At 38.3% G+C, this 24345-nt stretch overlaps 1 protein-coding gene across 2 annotated transcripts; it reads right to left on the reverse strand.

Moving 5' to 3' along the window:
* Positions 1 to 213: 213 nt before the first annotated feature.
* Positions 214 to 23651, reverse strand: nme4 (NME/NM23 nucleoside diphosphate kinase 4). Of its 2 annotated transcripts, XM_041278127.1 has the most exons (5): positions 23109 to 23644; positions 13423 to 13553; positions 12687 to 12788; positions 11765 to 11877; positions 214 to 1801 (listed from the first exon to the last, which is right to left on the reverse strand). In XM_041278127.1, exons 1-5 carry the CDS (start codon positions 23260 to 23262, stop codon positions 1681 to 1683), a joined length of 621 nt encoding a protein of 206 aa, XP_041134061.1. In that variant the 5' UTR covers positions 23263 to 23644; the 3' UTR covers positions 214 to 1680. The 2 variants fall into 2 exon arrangements, with proteins under 2 accessions (XP_041134061.1, XP_041134062.1); XM_041278128.1 differs by lacking the exon at positions 12687 to 12788 and having other exon boundaries at positions 23109 to 23651.
* Positions 23652 to 24345: the final 694 nt, after the last annotated feature.

Genomic DNA, 24345 nt, shown 5'->3' on the forward strand with positions numbered 1-24345 from the left:
AAAAGGAATGTGTTGCTTTGACGACAATGCTTGGCTATTTGCGAGGTTTGCTTCACTTTCCAGATGAGTAACATCTTTTTCCCCCCTTTTTTTGTTCTCAGGTTTCATATCAGTTTAAATATATTGTGCAAAAAGGTTATGGCCAGTGTATTTCTCAGCCAAACAAAGAAACTGCATTTCCACTTCATTACAAGTATAAAGAGTCGCAGCGGGTCATTTAAAACAAACTTTTAATGGTTTCATTATTTTAAAACACCCATATTGGTAACTCTTATACAACTGGGAGACTATTAGTACAACCAATTACAATTATACTCCATTTTCAATATACATGTTCATTGAAAATTATACACCTTTAGTTAACCCATACATCAAGCAGCTATAAGGCATGATGGTGTCTTCACAAAAACTAATGCCATTTGTTGGTTAGAGTTGATTTTAGTGTGTACATTCCACCATGTCCATTTGAATCTTACTTGCCATCAAGCCTTTAGCAATACACTTTTGAAAGTTGAACTACAAAAGTTAACGTGATAAACTCAAAAGTGAAGTTGGTGTTGCTCAACAGCACTTGAAACAATTGCCGTTTTATTGCCACACTCTGACTCTACTGTACAATGCCTCAGTTTTGTCACAAAGGTTTGCTGCTGACCAGTACTACAGTAGCAAGCATAAAAACTGGCTTTCCTGTTCAGTGCAAAACAGAGAACCATCTTTAAAACACAGAATAAATGTGCTGGTGTGATAATAATGGTATGTTCAGAAAAGTCTAAATTAATCTAGTTTATGGAACCCATACAAATGGAGAAGCTATACTTTCACTGCATTGTATCAAACAAGGATCAGGCGTTATTCTGGACTTGTCAGGTCCCACAGCTATTGCAATTTTAAAAAATGAGGCAACTCATCCCAGTTAATCAAGACTTCAGAAAATCCTTTAATTGTGCACACACTGTATAGGATTCAAACATTTCATGAACAATTAAAACTGTACTAGACATGGATGACCCACACCCCACCTGCCAAATATTGAAGCATTTTAGAAAAACCTTGAAGTAAAGCTCCGACCCACCTTTCAAAACACCCCCCCCCCCCCCAACCCAGAAAAGGCACAGTATAACAGCAGCAGGTTACCCAGCGTGCCAGCCTCCTAGATGCAAATACAGCAAACAGTACTAACCTGCATCTTAGCTAACAAGCCCGGGTTTAAAAAATATGCTGTTCCCACCATAACTATTAGCTATAGCAAAACCATAAACTTTGATTGAACTCATGCCAGCATGTTCGATACTAACCGAAGTACCTGCAGCAGCTACAAGCAGTTGCTTCACCCCAAAACAAACAGTGCAAAATGAAATGCTGCATATGGTTATTTTAGGTGTAAATCTGTACGCAGTAAAGTGTTGTGTTGCAGAATCCTTGTGCTGTACCATTTGAGTTCTCTTGTAGCAGGTCCAATTCCAGGGTTTCCTTGCAGTTACCCTGGAAATGTCATTGGGGCGAGCCTTTGGGAAAGTTGTGTGTGATCAGGTGTTGGATAGGAGGCCTTTTCAGTTAGGAGAGGAGAACGGTTTGCCACTTGTTAAAATTGAGGTAGTTGTTAAGTTACCCTGCTGCTGTGCCTCTCCCCAACCCCGGCTGCAGTCAGAGTGTGTGCACACCACCCCACTGCCGCCCTCTTCATGCTTGGTAAGAGCTGCTGTGGTCACAACAGTCCCAGTCCACCAGCTCCCGACGGTCGAACCACAGCTGAATCTCGCGCTGGGCTCCCTCCACAGAGTCACTGGCGTGGATCACATTCCTGCAAGAGCAAGGAAAACTTTACTGGGAAAGGAGCGCAGCGGTAACACTTAACCTAAAGAAAACCTTTTTTTGGGGGGGGGGGAACCCAGCAGCAAAATCTGAATCTGTCAAAAACATACACTACCGGTCAAAAGTTTTAGAACACCTCCATTTTTTCAGTTTTTATTGAAATTTACGCAGTTTGATGTCTCAATGTACTCTGAAATTAAAGCATAGAACAAACAAACAATTGGAGATAAAAAAAAAAAAAAGAAATCATGGAATCATTCTGTTTAACAAAATTTTATCTAAACTGTTTACTCAAAGTAGCCACCTTTTGCAGATATAACAGCCGAACACACTCGTGGCATTCTTTCTACAATGGAAATCAAATATTGTTCGGAATGTTCTTCCGAACACTGTTGCAGAATTTCCCACAAATGTGTTGCACTTGTAGGTTGCTTTGCTTTCACCCTTCGGTCCAGTTCATCCCAAACCAGCTTGATGGGGTTTAAGTCTGGAGACTGTGCTGGCCATTCCATGATTTGAAGCCTACCGTCTTTCTTTTCTTCTAAGGTAGTTCTGATATAGCCTGGAGGTATGTTTTGGGTCATTATCTTGCTGTAGGATGAACCCCTGACCAACTAAGCATATACCAGAGGGTACTGCATGGCGCTACAAAATGCTGTGGTAGCCGTTTTGGTTCAGGGTGCCACTCACTCATGTTTGACAGTTGGTGTCACACACCGAGGAACCATCCTTTCACCTGATCGACGGTGTACAAAAACCCTGAGTGATGAACTGAAGATTTCAAATTTTGATTCATCGGTCCATAAAACCTCCTTCCAGTCTTCAGTAGTTCACTGGCGGTGCTTCATGGCCCAGGCAAGCCTCTCTTTTATTTTGCCATCTTAGCAATGGCTTTCTTACTGCCACTCGACCTGTCAAACCTGCAGCTCGAAGTCTTCTCTTCACAGTTGAAACTGAGACTTGCTTACTTTGACCAGTGTTAAGCTGTGCTTAAAGCTGTTGTCCTGTGAGCCGCCTATCACGCAAGCTGTTGACTCTCAGAAACTGGTCTTCTGATTCTGTTGTAGCTTTGGGTCTGCCAGACCTCTTCCTGTCAGAGTTTCCTCCAGTTTCCAAGTGCCTTTTGATGGTGTAGGAAACTGTACTCACTGACACCTTGGCTTTCTTTGCAATTTCTCTAAAGGAAAGACCTACACTTCTAAGGGTTATAATGGTCTGGCTGTCTTCCTTTAATTGCCTTTTTCTCGCCATTATGATAGTAATATACTACTTCCAGCAGTACAATACTGTCCAAATAATGCTTAAGAGGGTGTAGTAACACAGTCTGTTCCAACACTGCTTTTATACAGACAGAGGGTTTGTAAGTAATCAACAAAAGTTGGGACACCTGTAGGAATTGTTAGCATCAACTTTCAAGGCTTAATTTACTTTCATTGCTGCAGAACAGCTGTAAGTTGTTAACCCATTACTGCTTACCTTTGTACCATTTCAGGTTATTCACTGGACTTGTACTGCTTAAATTTCAATAAAAACTGGAAAAATGGGGGTGTTCTAAAACTTTTGACCGGTAGTGTATAATTTAAACATTTTTTTTTATTTTCCAACAAAACGTTAACATTATTTTATGATGACTGTGAACAAGACAGCAATCAATCAAGAAACAGCATATCCAAACACTTATAATGTAACAATTACTCAGTGTTTAATAACTTGATTTAATTCATACTGAAACCTATTATAATCTTCAAATGTCACAAAAACATATCAATAGGCATTAATTGGATTTTTAAATGAATGTCATCAAGTACAAAAGTTAGCATGAAAACATTTATTAAAAGAAACAGGTCTGCATCTCAAAACTTAGCCCACAATACAAGTGTATTCAACACAACTCGAAGTAAAAACAGCATGTACTCATGAATGCGGTAACTATTAATGCAAAAAGTCCCCACAATAGGTTTGCTTCAGTTATTCAACATATCCATAACTAATTTGATTTCATTTTTTAATCAACTTACATTCAAAAGATACATTTTTTTCATTTTCTTAACGTAAATGTCACATGGCAGACTAACTAATGCAAATTTTTCGATCACACCAAAAAAGTTTACTTGTCTTGGAAGTCTACGCTCAGTTGACAGTACAACCAATGCAGACAATCTTTTCTGTTTTGCTGACTGTAGGTCATTTTTTTTTTTTTTAATCAAGACAGTTTACTGAAGGATCGCACTAGCAACTATAATTGGAATTGTATGCAATGCTTTGTTTGTCTTCAGCAAGCTCTCCTGGCAGGCGTTTTTTTGGGTTAGCACCTTTACTTCCTGCAATACTCCACTGAAGCCAGTGTATTCAAAAAGTCATTGCCACCGACCATAAAATTCAAATAAAACTGGTAAGAGCAACACCATTTTCTTTAGTTCTTACATAAAAAAAAAAAGAGAAGAACTCTGGCATTTTGGCCAGCTTTAAATACTCCAATTACAAGGAATCTCTTATTTTTTTATAATAAAATACAGAAATACTTTCTTAAAGCAGACTTTTTAGAACTAGGCCAGATGTTTTACATACAGGGGTATCTTAGAAGTGCTCTAAAAATGTGAGCAAGGAATGAAGAAATGAAACACTGTTGTGGAAGCTGATTTACACGATTCCTTCAAAAAACGGCTTGAGGTTCTTGCTTAGATCAATTAACCAAATGAGCAAGATTGGTCAAATGGACCTCCTCTTGTTTGTAACATTTCTTATGTTCCTAAAAAGTCACTACAACATAAAACACATCCATGAATCTATACCTTTCAAATATTTGAAAAAGTAAAACAAGTAAACATAATATAATGCTAAACTAGCCTGACTGGCACTATAAAGCATTTCTTTTTAAACACACACAGTAAAATGTTGCATTGGGGAATACACACAAATGCTGTATTCTTTCATTTTAAACACTGCGTTCGTTTTACAATTTTATAGTGTTACGTATTTAGAAAATCACCACTTACCAAATAATACAATTAGTTCAGCAGGATTAAAAAAAAATTCTTAATTCTGGCAAATTGCATTACTAAAAACACTGCTAACATGCGCAATTCAAGAGTGAAAAATTTAACGTTAAGCATTATATTTAAATGCTACATTTCCAAAACAAAATGGGCCACTAATGTAGATACTTTCCTCCTACATGGTACTAGAACAATTTTGCTTCAAGCCAAATGTCTCCTTCAAAACAACACCCCACTGCACATTAAATAAGAACAGAAGACATTTACTAGCGAGAGGACTCCATTCAACACATGCTTGTTTGGTTGTTAAAAATCTTGCAAAGGAAGTAAATTAGACAAAAGACTACCACTATACTTATAATAAACTGAAAGTATCTTTTACTGTAGCCATCTGCATGGGCAAACTTTTGTTTTGTGACTCGGAACCTCTGCAGGTGAGGAGTCACATTGATCCTGTTATTTGTAGGCTAACTGATATGCTGGCAGTGAAGTCTGTATTCATTCTGGTCTTTCCACCGCTCATGCATGCAACTCAAAACACAGAATTTTTCACAAAATATGGATTAACACAAAATCCAAAACATTTGACATGCGGTAGAGTTTTAATGACATGTCGGCAAATTTAATTTTTGCACTTTCTTGCAAATGCACTGTAATGACGAAGTAAACAAGCATCAATGAACTCCCTTTTGATCAGCTTCTAGCGCACTCCTGTTTTGTGTGTTATTTTTTTTGTTTTAAGTAACATGCACTGGAATTCACTTAAACTAAAATAATAACGGAAGAAACTATTGTCAAAGTAAACTTATTCCAGTTCTGAGGACAGCAAGGCATGTACACGGCCCGTTCATTCACCTGTTGTACTCTCCCTTGAACTCCTTGATGGTGTAGGATATATTCCCTGAATATGATAATACATGAACGTGTATTAGAAATGTAACTGAATTCATTAATGAAACTGGGTGTCTTGAGAAACAGGGCAAACTGCTGTATCTTGAAAGGGGCCTCTGGTTTGCAGACATACTGAAACTACATCACCTAGTGATTAGAGGACTGGCGCCTGAAGTGGATTAGGCTGAGCGGACAGTTGAATTATGTATAGGTAATTCACACATGTAACAACAATCGTTTTAATGCAAGGAAGACAAACTAGCGATGTCTCAGTGGAAAAGTACATTAAAACATCAAAGGACTTGGAGCTTAAAGAGGTAAGATACACAAATGACCTCATGAAAGTAGCCAATCAGCAAAGTGAAAAATCAAAGTGGAATTGAACATTTTGCGCTCCACATCGAATGCAAAACAAGGTGCTGTCACTCTGCTAAGTAAAGCTGCAACTCCAGGCCTCTGCCTTAACACGGAATCAAGACGGGACTCTGACTAAGAACGGACCCAAAGACGAGGAAGCAAGCTGCAAGCGAGTCAACTAGGACAGGCAACGAGACAGACGCCCGGCTGCAGGACTGCTGTAAAACTTAGAGACTTATCAGACAAACCAGTCTGGGTCTGCTGTACACCTAAAACCACAGTATCCAAAAGAAACTGTGCCCTGCTACCGGAGTAGCTAAAGATTCAGAAAAGAGGGCAGAGCGGACGGGAGCCGTTGTGGATCCTATACCGAGGACTGGAGACTTCGCTGCAGCTGTTTGTGATTCTATCGAGAACTGAAAGCTTTGTTGCCGAGTTTGATCCAAAAATGAAATTGAAGACTTCGTTGCTGAGAGGAGAGTTTTGTACTGGACACTTCAATAAATTGAGTTTCCAAACCAGAGGACCAAAAGTCTAAGCTTCAAAAGGAACCGTTGAGTATAATTCCAGTTGCATTTTCCTTTCATGGAACTAAATTAATTGTAATGCATTCATATAGAATTGAACTGTTAATTTAGTTTGCACACCTTGCGTGAGAAATAACTTTTAGTAAAACTTGATGAAGTATGTGACAAAGTGCCCACCCCTGTGTGTATTTTCTGTTATGTTGCGTGTTAAATGTTGTGTATAGGTATTGGTACACGGGATATAAACGGGTCTGTGTTTCACGTGTGTTTAGAAATGTATAATTGTATTTAGACACGGGATTGTACATCACTTCACGTGCATTTAAAGTAGTTAATATGTGAGCACGAGGTTGCACATAATTAATTCACGTGCTGGGATTCAAATGAATAATTAATTAGTAATTGAATCCCAGCACAAAAGTATATATAGATGCACGTTTTACTCACTAGGGGGTGGGTGTTCGGTGAGTAGGGAACGGGAGAGAGAGGAGGAGTAGAGCTTATTATCAATTGCTATTGCGTACTGGTGGGACCAGCATGATACTTGTTAGTCTGTCTACCAGCTCACCGTGTTTGTCTAGTATTGTCCGTTTTGTGTGTCTATTTATTGTGGCGTAAAGTGCCGTGTCCTGTTTTTCTGTTTGTTTAAACCTTTTATTTACAATAAACCGGTGCAAGCAAGCGTCTCATCATTTCAATTCACTGTCCTGTCTTTGTGTTCATTCCTTCCTGGTTCTGACGTCATCCACTCGGCCGTCTTTGTGACAAGCAACTATAAGTAATCTACCTCATTGTTTTATAAAGAATTTCTTTAAAAAGAAACTTGCCATATACTTAATCTATATACCATTAATAAGCTTAAAGTGATATATTCTTTAGATTGTCTATCTTAACACTGCCCCCTGCTGTTTTCAATTTTGATTGCATTTTTTTGAAGTCAATTTAGCAATCATTCAGCCAAAGACTCCTGCTGTATTTTCAACAGAGAAACTTCAGAAAGCACTCCTGCACTTCAACTTGGCCGCCATTGATTGCAACACAGCGAATCACTACTGATAATTGCTCCTTGTGAGAAATATCTGGAGTGCAATCCATCACCGTACTGTAGTAATCAAGCGTTCAGTACTTTGTCTCGAGTCTTTCTAGTCACAGCCAGCGTTGTAACCAGAGCAGACATTCTACGAAGGTCAAACTTAACTTTCAAGCTCTAGCTGACAGTATTTATGACTGCTTGGTATTTACTATTCAACCTCCAGACCTATGTAACCCAGCAAACCAGAGAAAATTAAGGAGTCTTTTGTACTTTACCAGAATTTTGACATGAGATTCAGCGTTGATGATGCCAAAAAAAAAAAACACACAACAACAACCGAGGACATGACCTGTGTGTCCTCATAGCTAGTTACGGCCAAGGTCACAGCTTCAGCTAACACCTGCAGAAATCTGTTCTGCTATCCCTGCTTAAATAATGAACATTGGCCCCTCTCTGAACACATTGCAAATGATCAGCCATAATAGGGTCATAGTTTGACAACTGTTCCAGCAATTAAAAACAAATCCCATTGTTTTCCCACTTAGCGACTGTCTACTGATCCACAGAAGACTAAGTTTTGTTCTGCTAAGTATAAAACACAGTCCAAAATTCTACAAAGCACAGCATGCCATCGCTCCTTTTCCTTATTTAGCTTTTACTGCAAACTCTTGTCTATTGTAGTCTCGTTCTATAACCCTAGTTCTAGATGTTTCCACTTAAAGAAATTCTCCATGTGTGCTGGGTATGCTTCATGCTGAGACAGCCTTTGACTTCTGCCAATTGGAGAAACCTTGTGTAAAACACCCCTCTATCGTCTCCAAATAAACTTACAGCAGAAACAAAATACAGCATCTGAAGATTTGGAGTAAAGTAACCAAACTGTGGATAAACTATCTGTTTTTGGGAATTCAACATCAGTTTCTTTCAGCTGCATGGGTTTATGCTTCACAGTTTCAACTCAAAGCTCTTTAAAGTAACAATTTCAGGCCAAGTAGCTGGGTCAGAATAAAAAATAAAAAAAATAATAAAATAAAAAAAATCGCACAATGGTGGCTGTGGCTGACTGGGTTCAGGGTTTATGTTACAACAGCATGACTCAATGCCTTGTATTTGTTGTTGCTGTACATTTTCAGAGTGTGTCAGATTCATGCTCCTCCTTCACTGCTGTAGCCATATCGTGCGAGGAGGTTGACAGTTGCCCGTTGCCCACTAGTACTTCCAGCGGCTGATAACAGTGTCTTTGCCGGCTCACTCAAGCCATTTAAAATATAACTTTAGCATTTTCTGCTTCTTTCTGACACAGCTGTTGCTGTCTTTTTTGCTCTTTCCACAACCCGACAACTTATTCGGCAGCGGATTCACATTTTTTAAAATACTGAATTTTTACCAGCCGTTACAAAGTCTCAAATATGCAAAGAACAAATCACGTGACCTTGACACTGACCTATTGCCAGACAGTTCTCACTCTTAGTCCCACCTACAGACAGACAATACGTTAGTTTTGGATTTGTGTTTTGATTGGACAGTCCGCAAATACTACATTGCTGACAGCACCTAATATTTGTTTAGTCAAAAAAAAGGGCTAGGGCTTTCATTTAATTCCCTTCATATATTTTCTCAGCAGTACACTTCCTAAGGACAGACCCAAGTATTTAAGTATTTCTGTGCATTCTGCTTTCTCATTTCTTAAAATGGTCAGTTTGAGAAATAAAGTTTCCCTGCAACAGCTCACCCAGCTTCAGCACAACTCACGACATGCTGTTTTACATGATGGAAACGGTACTCTTCAATTATCGTGCCTGCTTCGTGTATTTTTATTTTTTTTATTTTTCACTGTTTTTGTTCTACATTTCTTAAATGCAACTTCAATTTTTTTTTTTTTTTTTTTTTTTTTAATACAACAGTACTCACACACGTTTGGTCACCATCACATCTGTTGCAGAAACAGTGGCTCCTGTGATCTGCTGATGCTAATACAGCACCTCACTGCACTTAAGCATTTGTATTCAATCAAACTGTGAACATCCTTCTCACACTTCAGGTTTATTAAAACATACGAGATGTGTTTTTTTGTTTGTTTTTTTAAACACAGACCGAAGTCAGAAATACTGACGCATACTTTTAAAAAGGGAGAAGCAGCATTTTTGTGCTGAACCAGCTGCAAGCCTGTGGTGTCACAGTACTGGCACGCATACCACAGACTGAAAACCACTCACCTTTTCAATGCCCGACTTGAGGGACACCCAGTATAATAATGTGTGTTATATACCGACTGCCTGACTAACTATCTATCATGGAGAGAAAGAGAGAGAGAGAATTATTCTATATATATATACATATTTATATATATATATATATATATATATATATATATATATATATATATATATCTATATTATATATATATATATCACACACACACAGCTCTGGAAAAAATTGAGACCACTGCAAAATTATCAGTTTCTCTGGTTTTACTATTTATAGGTATGTGTTTGGGTAAAATGAACATTTTTGTTTTATTCTATAAACTATTGACAACATTTCTCCCAAATTCCAAATAAAAATATTGTCATTTAGAGCATTTATTTGCAGAAAATGACAACTGGTCAAAATAACAAAAAAAGACGCAGTGTTGTCAGACCTCAAATAATGCAAAGAAAATAAGTTCAGATTCATTTTTAAACACAATACTAATGTTTTAACTTAGGAAGAGTTCAGAAATCAATATTTGGTGGAATAACCCTGATTTTCAAGCACAGCTTTCATGCATCTTGGCATGCTCTCCACCAGTCTTTCACATTGATGTTGGGTGACTTTATGCCACTCCTGGCGCAAAAATTCAAGCAGCTCGGCTTTGTTTGACGGCTAGTGACCATCCATCTTCCTCTTGATCACATTCCAGAGGTTTTCAATGGGGTTCAGGTCTGGAGATTGGGCTGGCCATGACAGGGACTTGATCTGGTGGTCCTCCATCCACACCTTGATTGACCTGGCTGTGTGGCATGGAACATTGTCCTGCTGGAAAAACCAATCCTCAGAGTTGGGGAACATTGTCAGAGCAGAAGGAAGCAAGTTTTCTTCCAGCTCAACCTTGTACTTGGCTTGATTCATGCGTCCTTCACAAAGACAAATCTGCCTGATTCCAGCCTTGCTGAAGCACCCCCAGATGAGTCCAATTTTCAGCTTTGCCCAGCACCTGGTCGTTTAATGGTTAGATGGAGACCTGGAGAGGCCTACAAGCCACAGTGTCTTGCACCCACTGTGAAATGTGGTGGAGGATCAGTGATGATCTGGGGGAGCTTCAGCAAGGCTGGGATCGGGCAGCTTTGCCAAGTACAGGGTTGTCCTGGAAGAAAACTTGCTTCCTTCTACTCTGACAATGTTCCCCAACTCTGAGGATTGGTTTTTCCAGCAGGACAATGTTCCATGCCACACAGCCAGGTCAATCAAGGTGTGGATGGAGGACCACCAGATCAAGACCCTGTCATGGCCAGCCCAATCTCCAGACCTGAACCCCATTGAAAACCTCTGGAATGTGATCAAGAGGAAGATGGATGGTCACTAGCCGTCAAACAAAGCCGAGCTGCTTGAATTTTTGCGCCAGGAGTGGCATAAAGTCACCCAACATCAATGTGAAAGATAAATATTGATTTCTGAACTCTTCCTAAGTTAAAACATTAGTATTGTGTTTAAAAATGAATCTGAACTTATTTTCTTTGCATTATTCGAGGTCTGACAACACTGCATCTTTTTTTGTTATTTTGACCAGTTGTCATTTTCTGCAAATAAATGCTCTAAATGACAATATTTTTATTTGGAATTTGGGAGAAATGTTATCAGTAGTTTATAGAATAAAACAAAAATGTTCATTTTACCCAAACACATACCTATAAATAGTAAAACCAGAGAAACTGATAATTTTGCAGTGGTCGCTTAATTTTTTCCAGAGCTGTATATACAGACAGACACACACACAGGTCAGATTTACAAAGCTTTTGGTCAGCTGGAATTAACATTTTATAAACAGAGTTAATTCCAAAAGACAGACTGACTCCTCAATCACATCCCCATCCGGGCTCAATAAAATTAGACGGATCCCATGCAGGCCTCGAGTACACAGAGCTATCCTCACACAAAGCCCCACTCACCTGCTGATGTGCACACTGTAGTCTCCTCGGATGGTGCCCGGGTATGCCTCAGCTGGGTTTGTATTTCCCACCATCAGACGAGATGTACGAACCACATTGTGCCCTTCCCACACCTGCCACAGAGAGATGGGGGACCAGAGATCAGTCACATACCAACACCAAGCGCCAGCTTGGGTATCGACATTCACACAAGACTAGCATACGTAAAACTACAAGATTACACTGTTGAATTGGTAGCTAGTTTTATTCCATACATACATCATGGAATTTATTATAATTAGCAGCATGTCTAATATTCAGAATTGAACTTAATGAACTTAATTTTAGAGTTTAAAGAACCCAAACTTACACAAAAACCTGTGTGAGTGAACTGTAATGCTAAGCTCTGTCTAGGAGGATGTTGTGGCACAGAAGGTAAAATTACTGAAATGTTGTAAACTTTCCCACATTCAAAATGTGATTATAAATCTGAAAGTCACGTGGGACTTGGTGTTCGTAACTAAAAAAACGCAACTCCATTCATACTGTTATGTGCTTCCATTCATTATATAGTTCTCAAATGAGCTGTGTTACAGAAACAATAGTAAACCAGGGTTTTCATTTGAAAACATGGTATCTGGTCTACATTAAGTTAAAGAAATCTAATCTTTCGCTTCACTGGTCATTTCACATGGAGAGTGACATTCCTCAACCCTTCAGGGGCTTCTTTCCTGTCATTAACCAACAAGCTGCAGCAGGAACAGACTTCTTGCAAGTAGGCAAACAAACCGGGAACTTTCTTTAGCCTGTTAAAATGGAAATTCATATGTGCTAGAATGTGTGTTTCTTTCAAAACAAGCAGCTACAGTCACTTGGAGTCCCAATGTTAAGGCTGTGTGTGGCGTGGCGTGGCGTGGCCCCCCCGTAACAGAGCAGTGCTCACCATGGCGACCACAGGCCCCGAGCTCATGTAGCGAAGCAGGTTGGGGTAGAAGGGTTTCTTGTGCAAGTCATGGTAGTGCTGGGACAGGATGTCCTCCTGAGCCTGGGAAGAGAGGCAGACAGGAATCACGTCCAGGACATTGTACCCAGTCACAGCCCAGGGAAGAGAGGCAGACAGTCAGGACATCCAGGGCATTGTACCCAATGACACCCCAGGGAAGAGGGCAGACTGGCATGGCCCTGGACATGCCGACTGTCTCCTCCAATAGACCAGGTTCAAAAGAGCCAATTTTAACCATTTAACTACTTTTGTCAAGGGAAAATGTGTTTGAAAAACAAAAAAAGTGAAGGTACTTCTAGGCTTCTGAAGCCATGGCAACTATACTCGCTTATTTAATTTTAAAGTGTGTGAAATATGTATGCTAAAAGAAATTTTATATATATATATATATATATATATATATATATATATATATATATATATATATATATATATAAATAAATATGCCAACGGGTGCATGTGGGGGACAGCTAGGATTTAATATTTAACAATTTACCGTCAATGGGATGCATACTTGTTATATGGGCTACATATACCCATCAAGTCAATCTTGTGCAGTAGAATTAATGCAGCACCACTACCAGCCACAAGAGGGAGATAGCATACTCGCAGACAATTCATTTTGCATAAAGCTGCCCTCAAGTGTCAATCAGATTTCAAATGCCTCCTTTCTCACCTGCAGTAGCTTTATGCCGACCAGTTTGAAGCCCCTTTGCTCAAATCGCTGGACAATCTGACCGACGAGTCTCCGCTGGACACCGTCCGGCTTGACCGCAATCAGGGTGCGCTCGGACACCCCTGCAATCACTGCAGAGACACAGACAGAGTTCACAACACACAGCCAGGGCTTGCAAACTATGAGCAGAAAGTGGCATCCACAAAGTTTCACAATTTTTATCTCTGTGGCAAGAAGTTCATAACATTCTTGCAATTCCCTAATCGTCCTATAGGCTTATAAATTTTTTTTTATTTTTTTTTTTTTAAACTTAAAGTCCTCTCATCCTACAGCCACCACGCTGTAGATTCACACCTTGTGCAGCAGATAATTACATGAAACAATATAGAGTTATGAAAGTAAATTTAAGGTGAATGTTATGTTTTGTAATTTTGGCAGTCAAGAAAATGGTAAATTAATTCGTCCCAGCTCTGTTTCAAACAAAGAAACCAAAATTTCTCTTATCAGGCATGCCAATTTAATTGAGTAGCAGATTTCCATTACATGGGAGTAGATGTTGAACTTCATGCTGATTTGAACAAGGCTCTCACCAAGACAAGCTCCAACTAAGACGTAGCTTTGCAGTAAACTAACACTCCAGAATATGTGAAGGCTTTACTTTCCTCCACTGAATTAACTATAAAGCAGAGAATGTCAAACTTAATAATACACTTTCTTTCATGTGTGTATTTCAGGCAGAAACAAAAGCAGTAAATTGTTTTTTTTTTATCCCTGCCATTTTAGTTCCTTCACAATAAACAATGGCAAATAACACATTTTCATGAAGTAATAGTGTTGGAGGTTTTTATTTTTTTTTTTAAAGCTGTGCACACAAGTGAAAACTGTCAAATTTAACTTAACTCGTCAAGAAATAAATGTGGTTGCGCAAAGAAAACCAAAATGGTGTCATCCCTGCCACTACTCTCCTCATAAGAGAAAATAGGATCACAACAAAACAAAACGTTGATCCCATTTACGTAACATTTCCCTTGCTAGTTTGGCCAGTATCTGGAAAGTGATGTGCACTACATTGCACTCAATCTTGAGTAGCAGTAATTTCAGCTTTTGTAATGAAGGCCAGCTGACGCTCAAGGGGAAAAAGGAAGGCACCATTAGTAACATTCCCTGCAGCACCACCTTTTAAAATCATTTATTTACAAACACAAAGGTAAAAGCTGCTGACATTCAGCTCCTGTGCTTTGTTTCAAACTGTAAATGCAATGAGAATATAAACATTTAAAATTGGTTATTGCTTTTATCGTATATACATGTTTTGGAGTCAGAGCTGCAAGTGACAGTCTTGTAACCAAGGACTCTCTTGTTAAGCTACTCTGCAGGCTGCGATAACTATAAAAGACAGTACAGCAACCAGGCTGCGTGAGAAGCAGATAAGAGATAAGAGCCGACATACATCCAGCGAACTGAACCCATCTTACTGAACACACTACGCTGAACAGCGTTCCCTCTAAGCTTTTTAGATAATGAGAAGCTTGCAGTTTTGACTGAGAAAGGGTACATTATCAGTGAGAAACCTTCAGCCACGCATTACCCCTTTTAATATATTATATTTGTTGCATTATACAATTTTGAAACAATATTCCAGTACAAGTATCAAATGACACTTTTAAAGAGCTGTGTCTGTGACCTAGAGAGATGCTGCAGTGCTTCCACACAACTCTTCTTTATTTAATGCATTTATACAACAGTATTGCAAAACACTGTACAGTACATAGCAGAAAAAAGAAAACACAATAAATTTGCATAGCATGTCACACATACAACTGCCACAGTTATATAACTATATACAATACGAAAGCAGCAATTTTAAAGTTACATTAAAAAATACTAAGATAAGTGCGTTTTTAGTCTTGACTTAAACTAACGGTCCCAGCTTCACTGACAAGTTAAAGCAGAGCATTACATAATTTCGGAGCGCTACAGGAAAAAGCCCTACCTCTCATGTTGCTTTTGTTGACCCTAGGAGTAACTCCTGCAAATAACTAGGTGCTAATCCATTCAGGGCCTTGTAAGTTAACAGCAAAATCTTAAATCAATTCTTTACTGCACTACACTTTTAGTCAGAATTCTAGTGGTGGTATTCTCAACAAGCTTCAAGCGGGATACCACACGTTTTGGGACACCAGAAAAAAGTGTATTACAATAATCAAGTCTAGATGAAAAAGTCATGCATTAGTCTCTTGGCATCAGATACAGAAATAATTGGTCTAAGTTTGGCTACATTTCTCAAATAGTGAAAAAGATACATTAGAACTTCCCTAATATTAGTCTCAAATGATAGATCAGGATCAAAGATGACAAAGAAGTTTTGATGAGAGACTGCAATCCCACATTTCCATTTAGTTGGTTCTGTGAGCCCACTAGCATGACCACTTATCTGAAGTCCACATTAGAAAATTCTGTGACATCCAATGCTTGATGTCTGTAAGGCAAGTAGCTAATAACACCCAGGCAGATGAAATCCCTGGCTTTAGGGACAAATGTAGCTGGGTATCATCAGCACAACAATGGAAGTTCATTCCGTGTCTGTGGATAATGTCACCCAATGGTAGCATACATAATGACAACAAAAAGGGATCTTGAGATCCACAGACAACTTCTGACAATGCAAATTTTACCTCCCCAAAAAGAGGCAAACTGAAACCTATCAGAAAGAGATTTGAACCAGGATAGGACAAGGCCAGACAGTCCCACTGTGCTTTCAAGATGATTCAGTGGGATGGAATGGTCTACAGTTCAAAGGCAGCACTTAGATCTATAAGAATTAAAACTGATGGAAAGCCAGTCAGAGCTTATCAGTAGATGATTCACAACTCTAGCAAGAGCCGACTCTGTGCTATATGCAGCACGAAAACCAGACTGAAACTTCAAATATACCATTAAGAGTTAGACATTTTTGTAATTGAATTTAAACAACTCTCTAGAACCTTATCTAAGAATTGTAGGTTGGAGATTGGCCTGTAGTTATTGAGGACTTCAGGGTCCAAATTCTGTTTAAGCTTTACCACAGCTACCTTAAGTGCTGAGGGAACTTTACCAGAGAAAGTTATTGGCATATGCTACTAAGACAGTATCAGATTCTGGGGGATAAGAGGCTTTCTGTTTGCCCATGCATTAGTTCCAGTATAAATATCTGAATAAATGCTTATTAAAACTGTAAAATTGTTATTCATTAAAAGTAAAAATAATGGGAGTATGAGACTGTGGGGGTATTTGGAGGTGTCAGTGTCTCTACATCCATCCACGTCACACATTTTTATGCATTTTGGGAATACACGTTTTTACCTAAAGTATTTTTTTTTTTTTTTTTTTATTTACTCATTGCCAATGATTTTTACCTCATTTTTCACCCCAATTTAAAATTGCCAGTTGTGTTAGTATTAATTCTGGTTCACCGCTGCACCCCGGTGTCTCGGGGAATGGCGGCTGACACACACATTTCCTCCAAAATACGTCCCTGTCTAGCTGTCCTTTTTCGCACTGCGAATCCATAACAAAACCATCAGACCTATGGTCCTGGAGGACAACAAAGATATATCAGCCACAGGAGTCGCTGGTCGGCGGTGAATCATGGATTTCCCTGCCGCCCTAAGCCATCCCTACCCGGGCAGCGCTCAGCCAACTGTGTGCCGCCCCCTGGGGACTCCTGGTCATGGTTGGCAATGACATAGCCTGGATTTGAACCAGCGATCTCCAGGCTATAGGGTGCATCCTGCACTCCACACTGACTTCTTTACTGGATGCGCCACTCTGCAGCCCCTAAAAATCAGTCATTTTAATAAAATGTTACCATTATACTTCCTGACAAACTTGTATTTCAGCATTGACTAAATGCATGAGATTTAGAAAACTTAGTGGCAGTGGAGGCGGCACTATTGTTGTAAACAGTTACAAGCAATATTTGATTTGGAAGCAATTCCCTTACACACTACAAAAAGTATAATCTTTCAGTGTACAAATTCAAAATAAATGCCCCTTAAATTGCTCTTTATGGAAATTGAACTCCAAGCCCCGATACTGTAAGATGATGAAAGCATATAGTCCTGCTAATATAAGTGCACATGTTCAGACAGTCAACCTATCACACAACGTTTCAGCAACGTGACAACATAAAGCCAACAATTAAAGTTCATTCCACTCTATTCCGATTGGCTGACACAACCCACTGCACAAGCTGCCCCTCTTGCACCACCTGGTTGACCAAACATAAGTGGAACAACAAAGGATGACTTTGGACATTTCACTGCCACAGTCACCAGGCATTCAGTCGCTTCCCAACGTTAAACTGACATAAGTATATTTGAAAACCAAATGTTTTGTATTTAACTTCTGTATCATAACCACAGATTTCTACAAGAGATATTTGATTTCATTCTTACCTCTCATTAGATAAACAATATCAGTCCACTTCCTGTGTTAGAGAAATAGAACCCACCTGAGCTATCAATGCTGCACTGCATTTGTTTTTTTACCCTGAGACAATTATGCCACACAAGACGGAGAGTAGTCTTAATTCTAGGAGTTTCTTTTCAGAACTACTGCCACAAAAGAACTTGGATACAGACTGTTCCAAAATAAATAAACACACACACTGCACAAACTGGCAACTGTACTTATTGTGCTGGTCTCAAAAGGTTTACAACAACTTTGCTTTCAAAATGTCCCCAAAAGTTAGATGTTTTACAGTGTATCCAACACAGAGGCTGGAACTGTATCTTAACTCCATAGGTATTAAATAGTTTACCGGGTCATTCCATGACGAATCGCCCAACAGGTTACACCACCTCATCTCCGACTTACACTAAACCTGCCTCTGGGGTTGTTTCAGGCAAATGAGCTCACATTCTAACTGATCAGGTTATACAACCTTTTACTCAAAAACATTTTGTGCTACAGACTTGAGGGAGGAAAATAATAATAAAAACAACATTTGAAAAAAGACAAAAGGAAGTTACACCTTAACAATATTTTTCAACTTTGGCCTTTGGGTGAAACACAAAATACAAATCTCAAATTACCAAAAAAAAGGTCAAAGGTCTCAGCTTCAGCTGTCAAATTAAGGTACAGTAATATTTTTGGTTTGCTTAAAAAAAAAAAGAAAAAAAAAAATCCAAACCTAATCTGCCCCCCATCCCATTTCTAAGAAACCTCAATAATCTTCAGGCAACAAAACGTTTAATTTGAATCAGATGACCCGAGTAAATGAATAGCACAGCATCATGGGAAAAAAAGTCAGCACTTTTCATTCCATGTAAAAAACTTATTTTTTCTAACAAAGGTGAAACAATCAGTTTCTGGACAGCGATACTGCTGTTATTTCCCAACAGGGTGTATGAAACTGCATCATCTTCCTCAGCTTTGGATTCATCAGAGCCATCCCAGGAGATGCTTACAGTTTCTGAGTCACTTATGGACAGGGAAGAGACTTGAAGCTGTGCTATGCAGTGTCTGCATTCAAACCATATCTACATACACACACTCTCTATATTACACTCTGATGTATACTGACAGCCAAAGAGCCCCTAAATAAGCAAATAATGTTTTAAGACAACTACAAAAGAAAAAAAAAAAAAAACCCACACACCGAAGTATATATTCAATCAAACAACGGATGTAAATTAAAGTTGTCAGTGGAGATAGACCCATATACATTCAACACATTTTCAGATAGTATGTTTTTAGAATAGTTTGTTTGCAAAGGTTCACTTAAAAAAAAAAAAAAAAAAAGCAGGAAACTATTCAGTTTTTTTTTTTTTATTATTTATAATTAACTTTGCCCAAAATTATATGGCAGTTATTTTATTTTTTTTAAATCAATAATAACAAAAAAAGATGAACATGATCAAGCTCTTCACCAACGTCACCCACGTGCACAGCGCTAATGCAAAATGGCTACAGGAAAGCGAAAGCGAGTTGTACTTACAACTGAAAAAAAGCAAGGTAATTACCATGGATAAAATAGCACAAGATTTTAGAATTGTAAAGAGAAAAAGAGCACTCTGGAGCTCTGGGAAAACTGGAGAATGGGGTACACGAGTCTGGTAAATAGATACTTTTTCTACCTTTCAAAGTTGTGTATGAACAGCTGGTAGCACAACTAAGTTTTTCCAGCCTCGCTGTCATTGTTTTACGCATTGGCACAGTATGGCTCAACAAATTTTATCACATCTCGAAAGCCATCACCTTCTACAAAATGAAGTAGAGAAATTCAGTGGCCTGTCAAAAACAAACAAAATCCGCTTATAAAAATATTATACTTTTGTGCCAAATGTAATCTAGGTGAATTGTACAATCCAAAGAATTATATTTTGTGAGATTTATATATTTGAGAAATTACTTGTAATGACAGGTTTCATTGTCTTTCGCGAGATGCAGTAACTTTAGAGCACTGTAAACATAAAACTACTCAAAACATGCCTACATATTGCAAGATATATGTGTAATGGACAAAACATTGTATTAAATATATTCTACAATTGATAATTAGTCAGATAATCTTGCATAATTTTCAAAACTGCTGCATTCAATTCACACGCATTCTCCTCATAGGGGATAATGTATCATGCCCTGTTCCACCCACTCTACAGTAAATGTTCTGCATGCTTGCTTTTCACTGCCATCAGAAGCTCCACCCTCAGCCATTTCTGAATGTTTTCCTTTCAAATGGTGAAGCACTGAACTTGTGTTTTTGTGGTACACCAAGTTTGTTTGATATGCAAGAGATACTGTATATGATGACACATTACTATCATGGTGAAATGAGGAGTTTGGACTGAAAGAATTCCTGGCACCTATTATACCCGAAATCAATGGGAAGTTCAAATTCTGAACTTAACATCTCCATGTCACATAAAAGTCATTGTTCACCTGGAATAAAAGGGTTACTCATTTTTACACGTTACTTGTACTTTGCACAAGACTGTCTAATCTCTCAGTAGATGGAATCATTACTATTGTACAATGTATTAGATTTTTTTCCATAGTCCAACTGTTCACCAGTATCTATAGCCTACTGTATAAACTATCAGGAACAGAAGGAAAATGTTGACTAATACAGTAAGATTTATTTGTAGTTGTTGAAGGGCGTATGGGCATTACATAAGCAAATTAGATGTTCCTTTTTTTGGAATACCGTGTTACTTTTCAAAAATGTGTTTTAATATTAGCCTTTAATAAAGGAAAACATCTGCTTTAATGTGGATATATCCATTTCAGTGCAGGGTAGTTTCTTCATTGGAATAAGAAATATGTTTTTTTTAACATTTACATTTTATTTCTGTTTCTCCATATAAATTGTTTTTTCTGGGGACAGTAAAACAATACATTAACTTTGATTCATTTGGCTGTCAGATATGAGAATTCCCTTAAATATATTTCTGGAAACGCTGAGATTTAAATTTAAATTGAGATACAAGATACGTAAGATAAATACAGTTTGCTATTAAAATGCTACTAGTACTGTACTGGTAATTAAAAAAAATATTTTTAAAAAATTTACTTTGAAAGTTTGTTTCCATCACTTAAAATATGTAGATGTTGATTGAACGTCAAACTGCAGCAGGGCACAGATGATAATGTAATCAACACCGAGCTGCAGCGAGTTCCAAACTTAAAACGTTTGCTCCTTGTTTACGCAAGTGCTTTGATCAGTTCAGCAATCAAGAAAGTTGTGGAAGGTTGCAAAAGTGATGAAGAGTTAAAAAACTTGCTAGCACTCCAAAAATGGGCCAAATGTTTCGACAGGTCCAAAAACATTTAATGTCACTCAGCACTGTGAAAGACTGGAGAGTTCTTTTCTGTTCCCTCTCTCAATGCAAATGTAGAGCGAGTTATTTCACTGATGCAAAGCCAGTTTACAAAGGAAAGGGGCAGCTTGACTGGCGAGTCACTGAAAGGGATCCTGCTCGTACACCACAACTCCAGGAAAGCATCTTGAGCTACTTCACTGCTAAGAAAGTTACGCTCTGCAGAGAAATATGCATGGGCACGAAAAGAAGCAGCACAGTAGGACTGGGATGTTTAATGCACAGATTTGACAGTTATCTTGCAAAGACTTTTTTTGATTGCTAAGCAATAGATTACTGGCTGTAAAAAGTAACATGTGTGTTTGATGCAGGCCATTACACTTTTAAGAAAATAATTTTCAAATGTTCAAAGTAGAAATAAACTTTACAGTTTAAATGTAGTTTTTCCGTGTTGCACAATGAAAGATTAATCTTAAATAAAAATTGGTCCTGCCAGTCAGCAAACCCCTGGGTAGTGTCCTCTTCGAGGATCAGAAATATGGTAACCCTACTAGTGTTATTCAATGGAAATACAGAAAACAGATCGCTTCATTGATGCCCAGCCACCGAAATTAGGGCCGTCTGGCTCAATATAAGCATTTTCATTACGAAAAAAATAGTAAATGTTCTTAGTTAATTCTTAAGTCAAGATTCTGCCTATAGAAAAAAAAAAAAAGTACTGGAACGTTTTTAAGGAGCGTTTCGGCTGGAGTATGGCAACGGTGGTACTCTCCCTTCTTGTCCCTTCTTGTAAAGGTAAACAGTTCTGTATTTTGACGTTTCTGTTGTAGGGAGAGGAGACTAGCGGTAAATTATGTACGTTTCAAACTGAAATCTTATTCAGGGATATATTTCCATTTGGTAATAAAAATACTATTAACTAAAAGGCTCCCCACCCCCACCCCCATGAGACAGAAGGAACAAATCACAACAGCCGTGAAACCAGTTTGACTATGTAAAATCACATGGGATGGATGCCTGTGTGCACATTTATTACAAACCTCAAGATTAGTAATTTATATCTTTTATATACCATGTGCATGAAAACATATTGGTGAGAATTTACATTTTCGGTCTGCAAATTAGCGATATAGAAACAATAGGCACTTTGTGCTTTAACTTATGAACCTTAAACAACTTCTAAAATCTCTCGTTTTCCCATCTGCGGCGCTGTATTCCTTTTCTGTTGCAATCAATAATTTGGCTATTGTGAATCTTGGTTTGATTTCATATCCACATACAGTGGTATGCTTTCATATGCACAACAAATCAAAACCGGAGCAATGGGTATTTCAATACATTACTGTACAGATTAGCTCGGCTACATTGTTAACCTTAATTCTTTATTCTTTTTTTTAAGATCGGTACTTCGAAAGAATGTTCATTAATTTTAAAATTCTGCGTGCACTAACTTTTTTTTAGTGTGTTTATTTAAACAATATTGCTTTACCACACTCTTGAGATTAGTTGTTAATGTACAACTAAGCGTCTTGCGAGTGAGTTTATAGCTGTTAATAAAGAACAGGAACCCATTCAGAAAACACTCAGAGGACGTTATTGTGTTTGTTCGCAGACACGATAGGCTTTAAGAAATAAAAAAAACGTTCTATTGTTGTTGCAAAACGGGAAAATGCTTGAAATTAGAAAAAATAAGAGTGTCCATCGAAATAGCAACAAAAAACTTGTATAGGACTAGTCTTTACGAAATAAGTTTAGCAAATTTTGAAGGCAAATGCACTTTGCATTTGTATGTTTTACATACATTAATTTGCTACATTCTGTTTACAAATTACATAATATTCAACACATCGTGCAGCTTATGCGGTTCTCCGTTTGTGCACTAACCTGATGTGGTGTAGCACCCGAGTCTGTTGATTCGGTGGCGGCTCCTTGCTGAACACCACGCCGGAACAGAGCTCTCATTCCCAGAAAGCGGTGCACAGAGGCTCAGTTGGCCCTGTACCAGGCTTCTAATTAGACTACGCCGGAACAGAACCATGTTCAGATATAAAATTTAAAACAACCTAAAAGTAAACGAATATATTTAAAAGTGCTGAGATCTCTTCGTTTTGGCTAATAAGGCTCAGTTCTCAGACGGCAACCGAAAACTTTTTGTACTTCTACTTTTTATTTTCAGCGCTCCCAGCCAACCTTTATTTAAAGAGAACAGCTTGCTTTTCAGAAGCAGTGACCCTCCTCTCGAGTGAAACGTTAATGGTGTGGGTGTGGGGGTTTGTATTAACCCTTTCCCTCCCCGCGTTAGCAACCCCCCTCCGTGCGCCATTTTCACATTACCAAAACAAACTACTCCAACAAATTCATCGAACCACGCCCGGCACGCACAATAGAAAGTTTCAACGAAACCATCCAAACCGGTGCTGCGTTAATGTGTTGTACGAGTTAAAAAGCGGTACACCGTGTACGTGATTTCCGCTCGAAAAACAAGGAAACACCCAACTGAAACTGGTACGATGCACTGAGTTTTGCCCTTAAAGTTATTTTTAATGTAATTAGTTTCACAATTAAGTAAATGTATGTGACTTTAACGGATGTGCAACAAATTGGATTCACTAAAAGTGTAAACATATAAGATTTTGTGGGTGAATTACAGTCTTGTTTGTTGCGCAGTTGTCAATCTGCGAAAGAGCCCTAAATCCATGCGAAAAAATATATATATATATATATATATATATATATATATATATATATATATATATATATATATATAAACTCGAAATTTCGACATTTACATACCAGCTGGGTCTGGGGAAAAGCCGCAACTCTTGCTGACAGCACTGCTGCCTGAAGTCTCAAATTTACTTCCGTTGCATAGGTTTTAATAAAGTGTAAAAACTGTATTTTCTAGTATAGATTTATTTCCCCACATATATTATACAACCATCTCTGTTTGAAAAATCACATTAAGTTTGGAGTACGCATGTTTTACACGGGATTGATCAATAATTAATCAATGTTTCTCTTTGGGCAATATACAGTTTTTAATTGTCTGTTTCATCAATAAAGAGCGCCTTGCCATATTGATAGTTTTTATATTGCATACATGTCTTTTATGCACACATAC

This window comes from Polyodon spathula, chromosome 18, assembly GCF_017654505.1.
Source record: "Polyodon spathula isolate WHYD16114869_AA chromosome 18, ASM1765450v1, whole genome shotgun sequence".
In the NCBI taxonomy this organism is placed as follows: Eukaryota; Metazoa; Chordata; class Actinopteri; order Acipenseriformes; family Polyodontidae; genus Polyodon; species Polyodon spathula.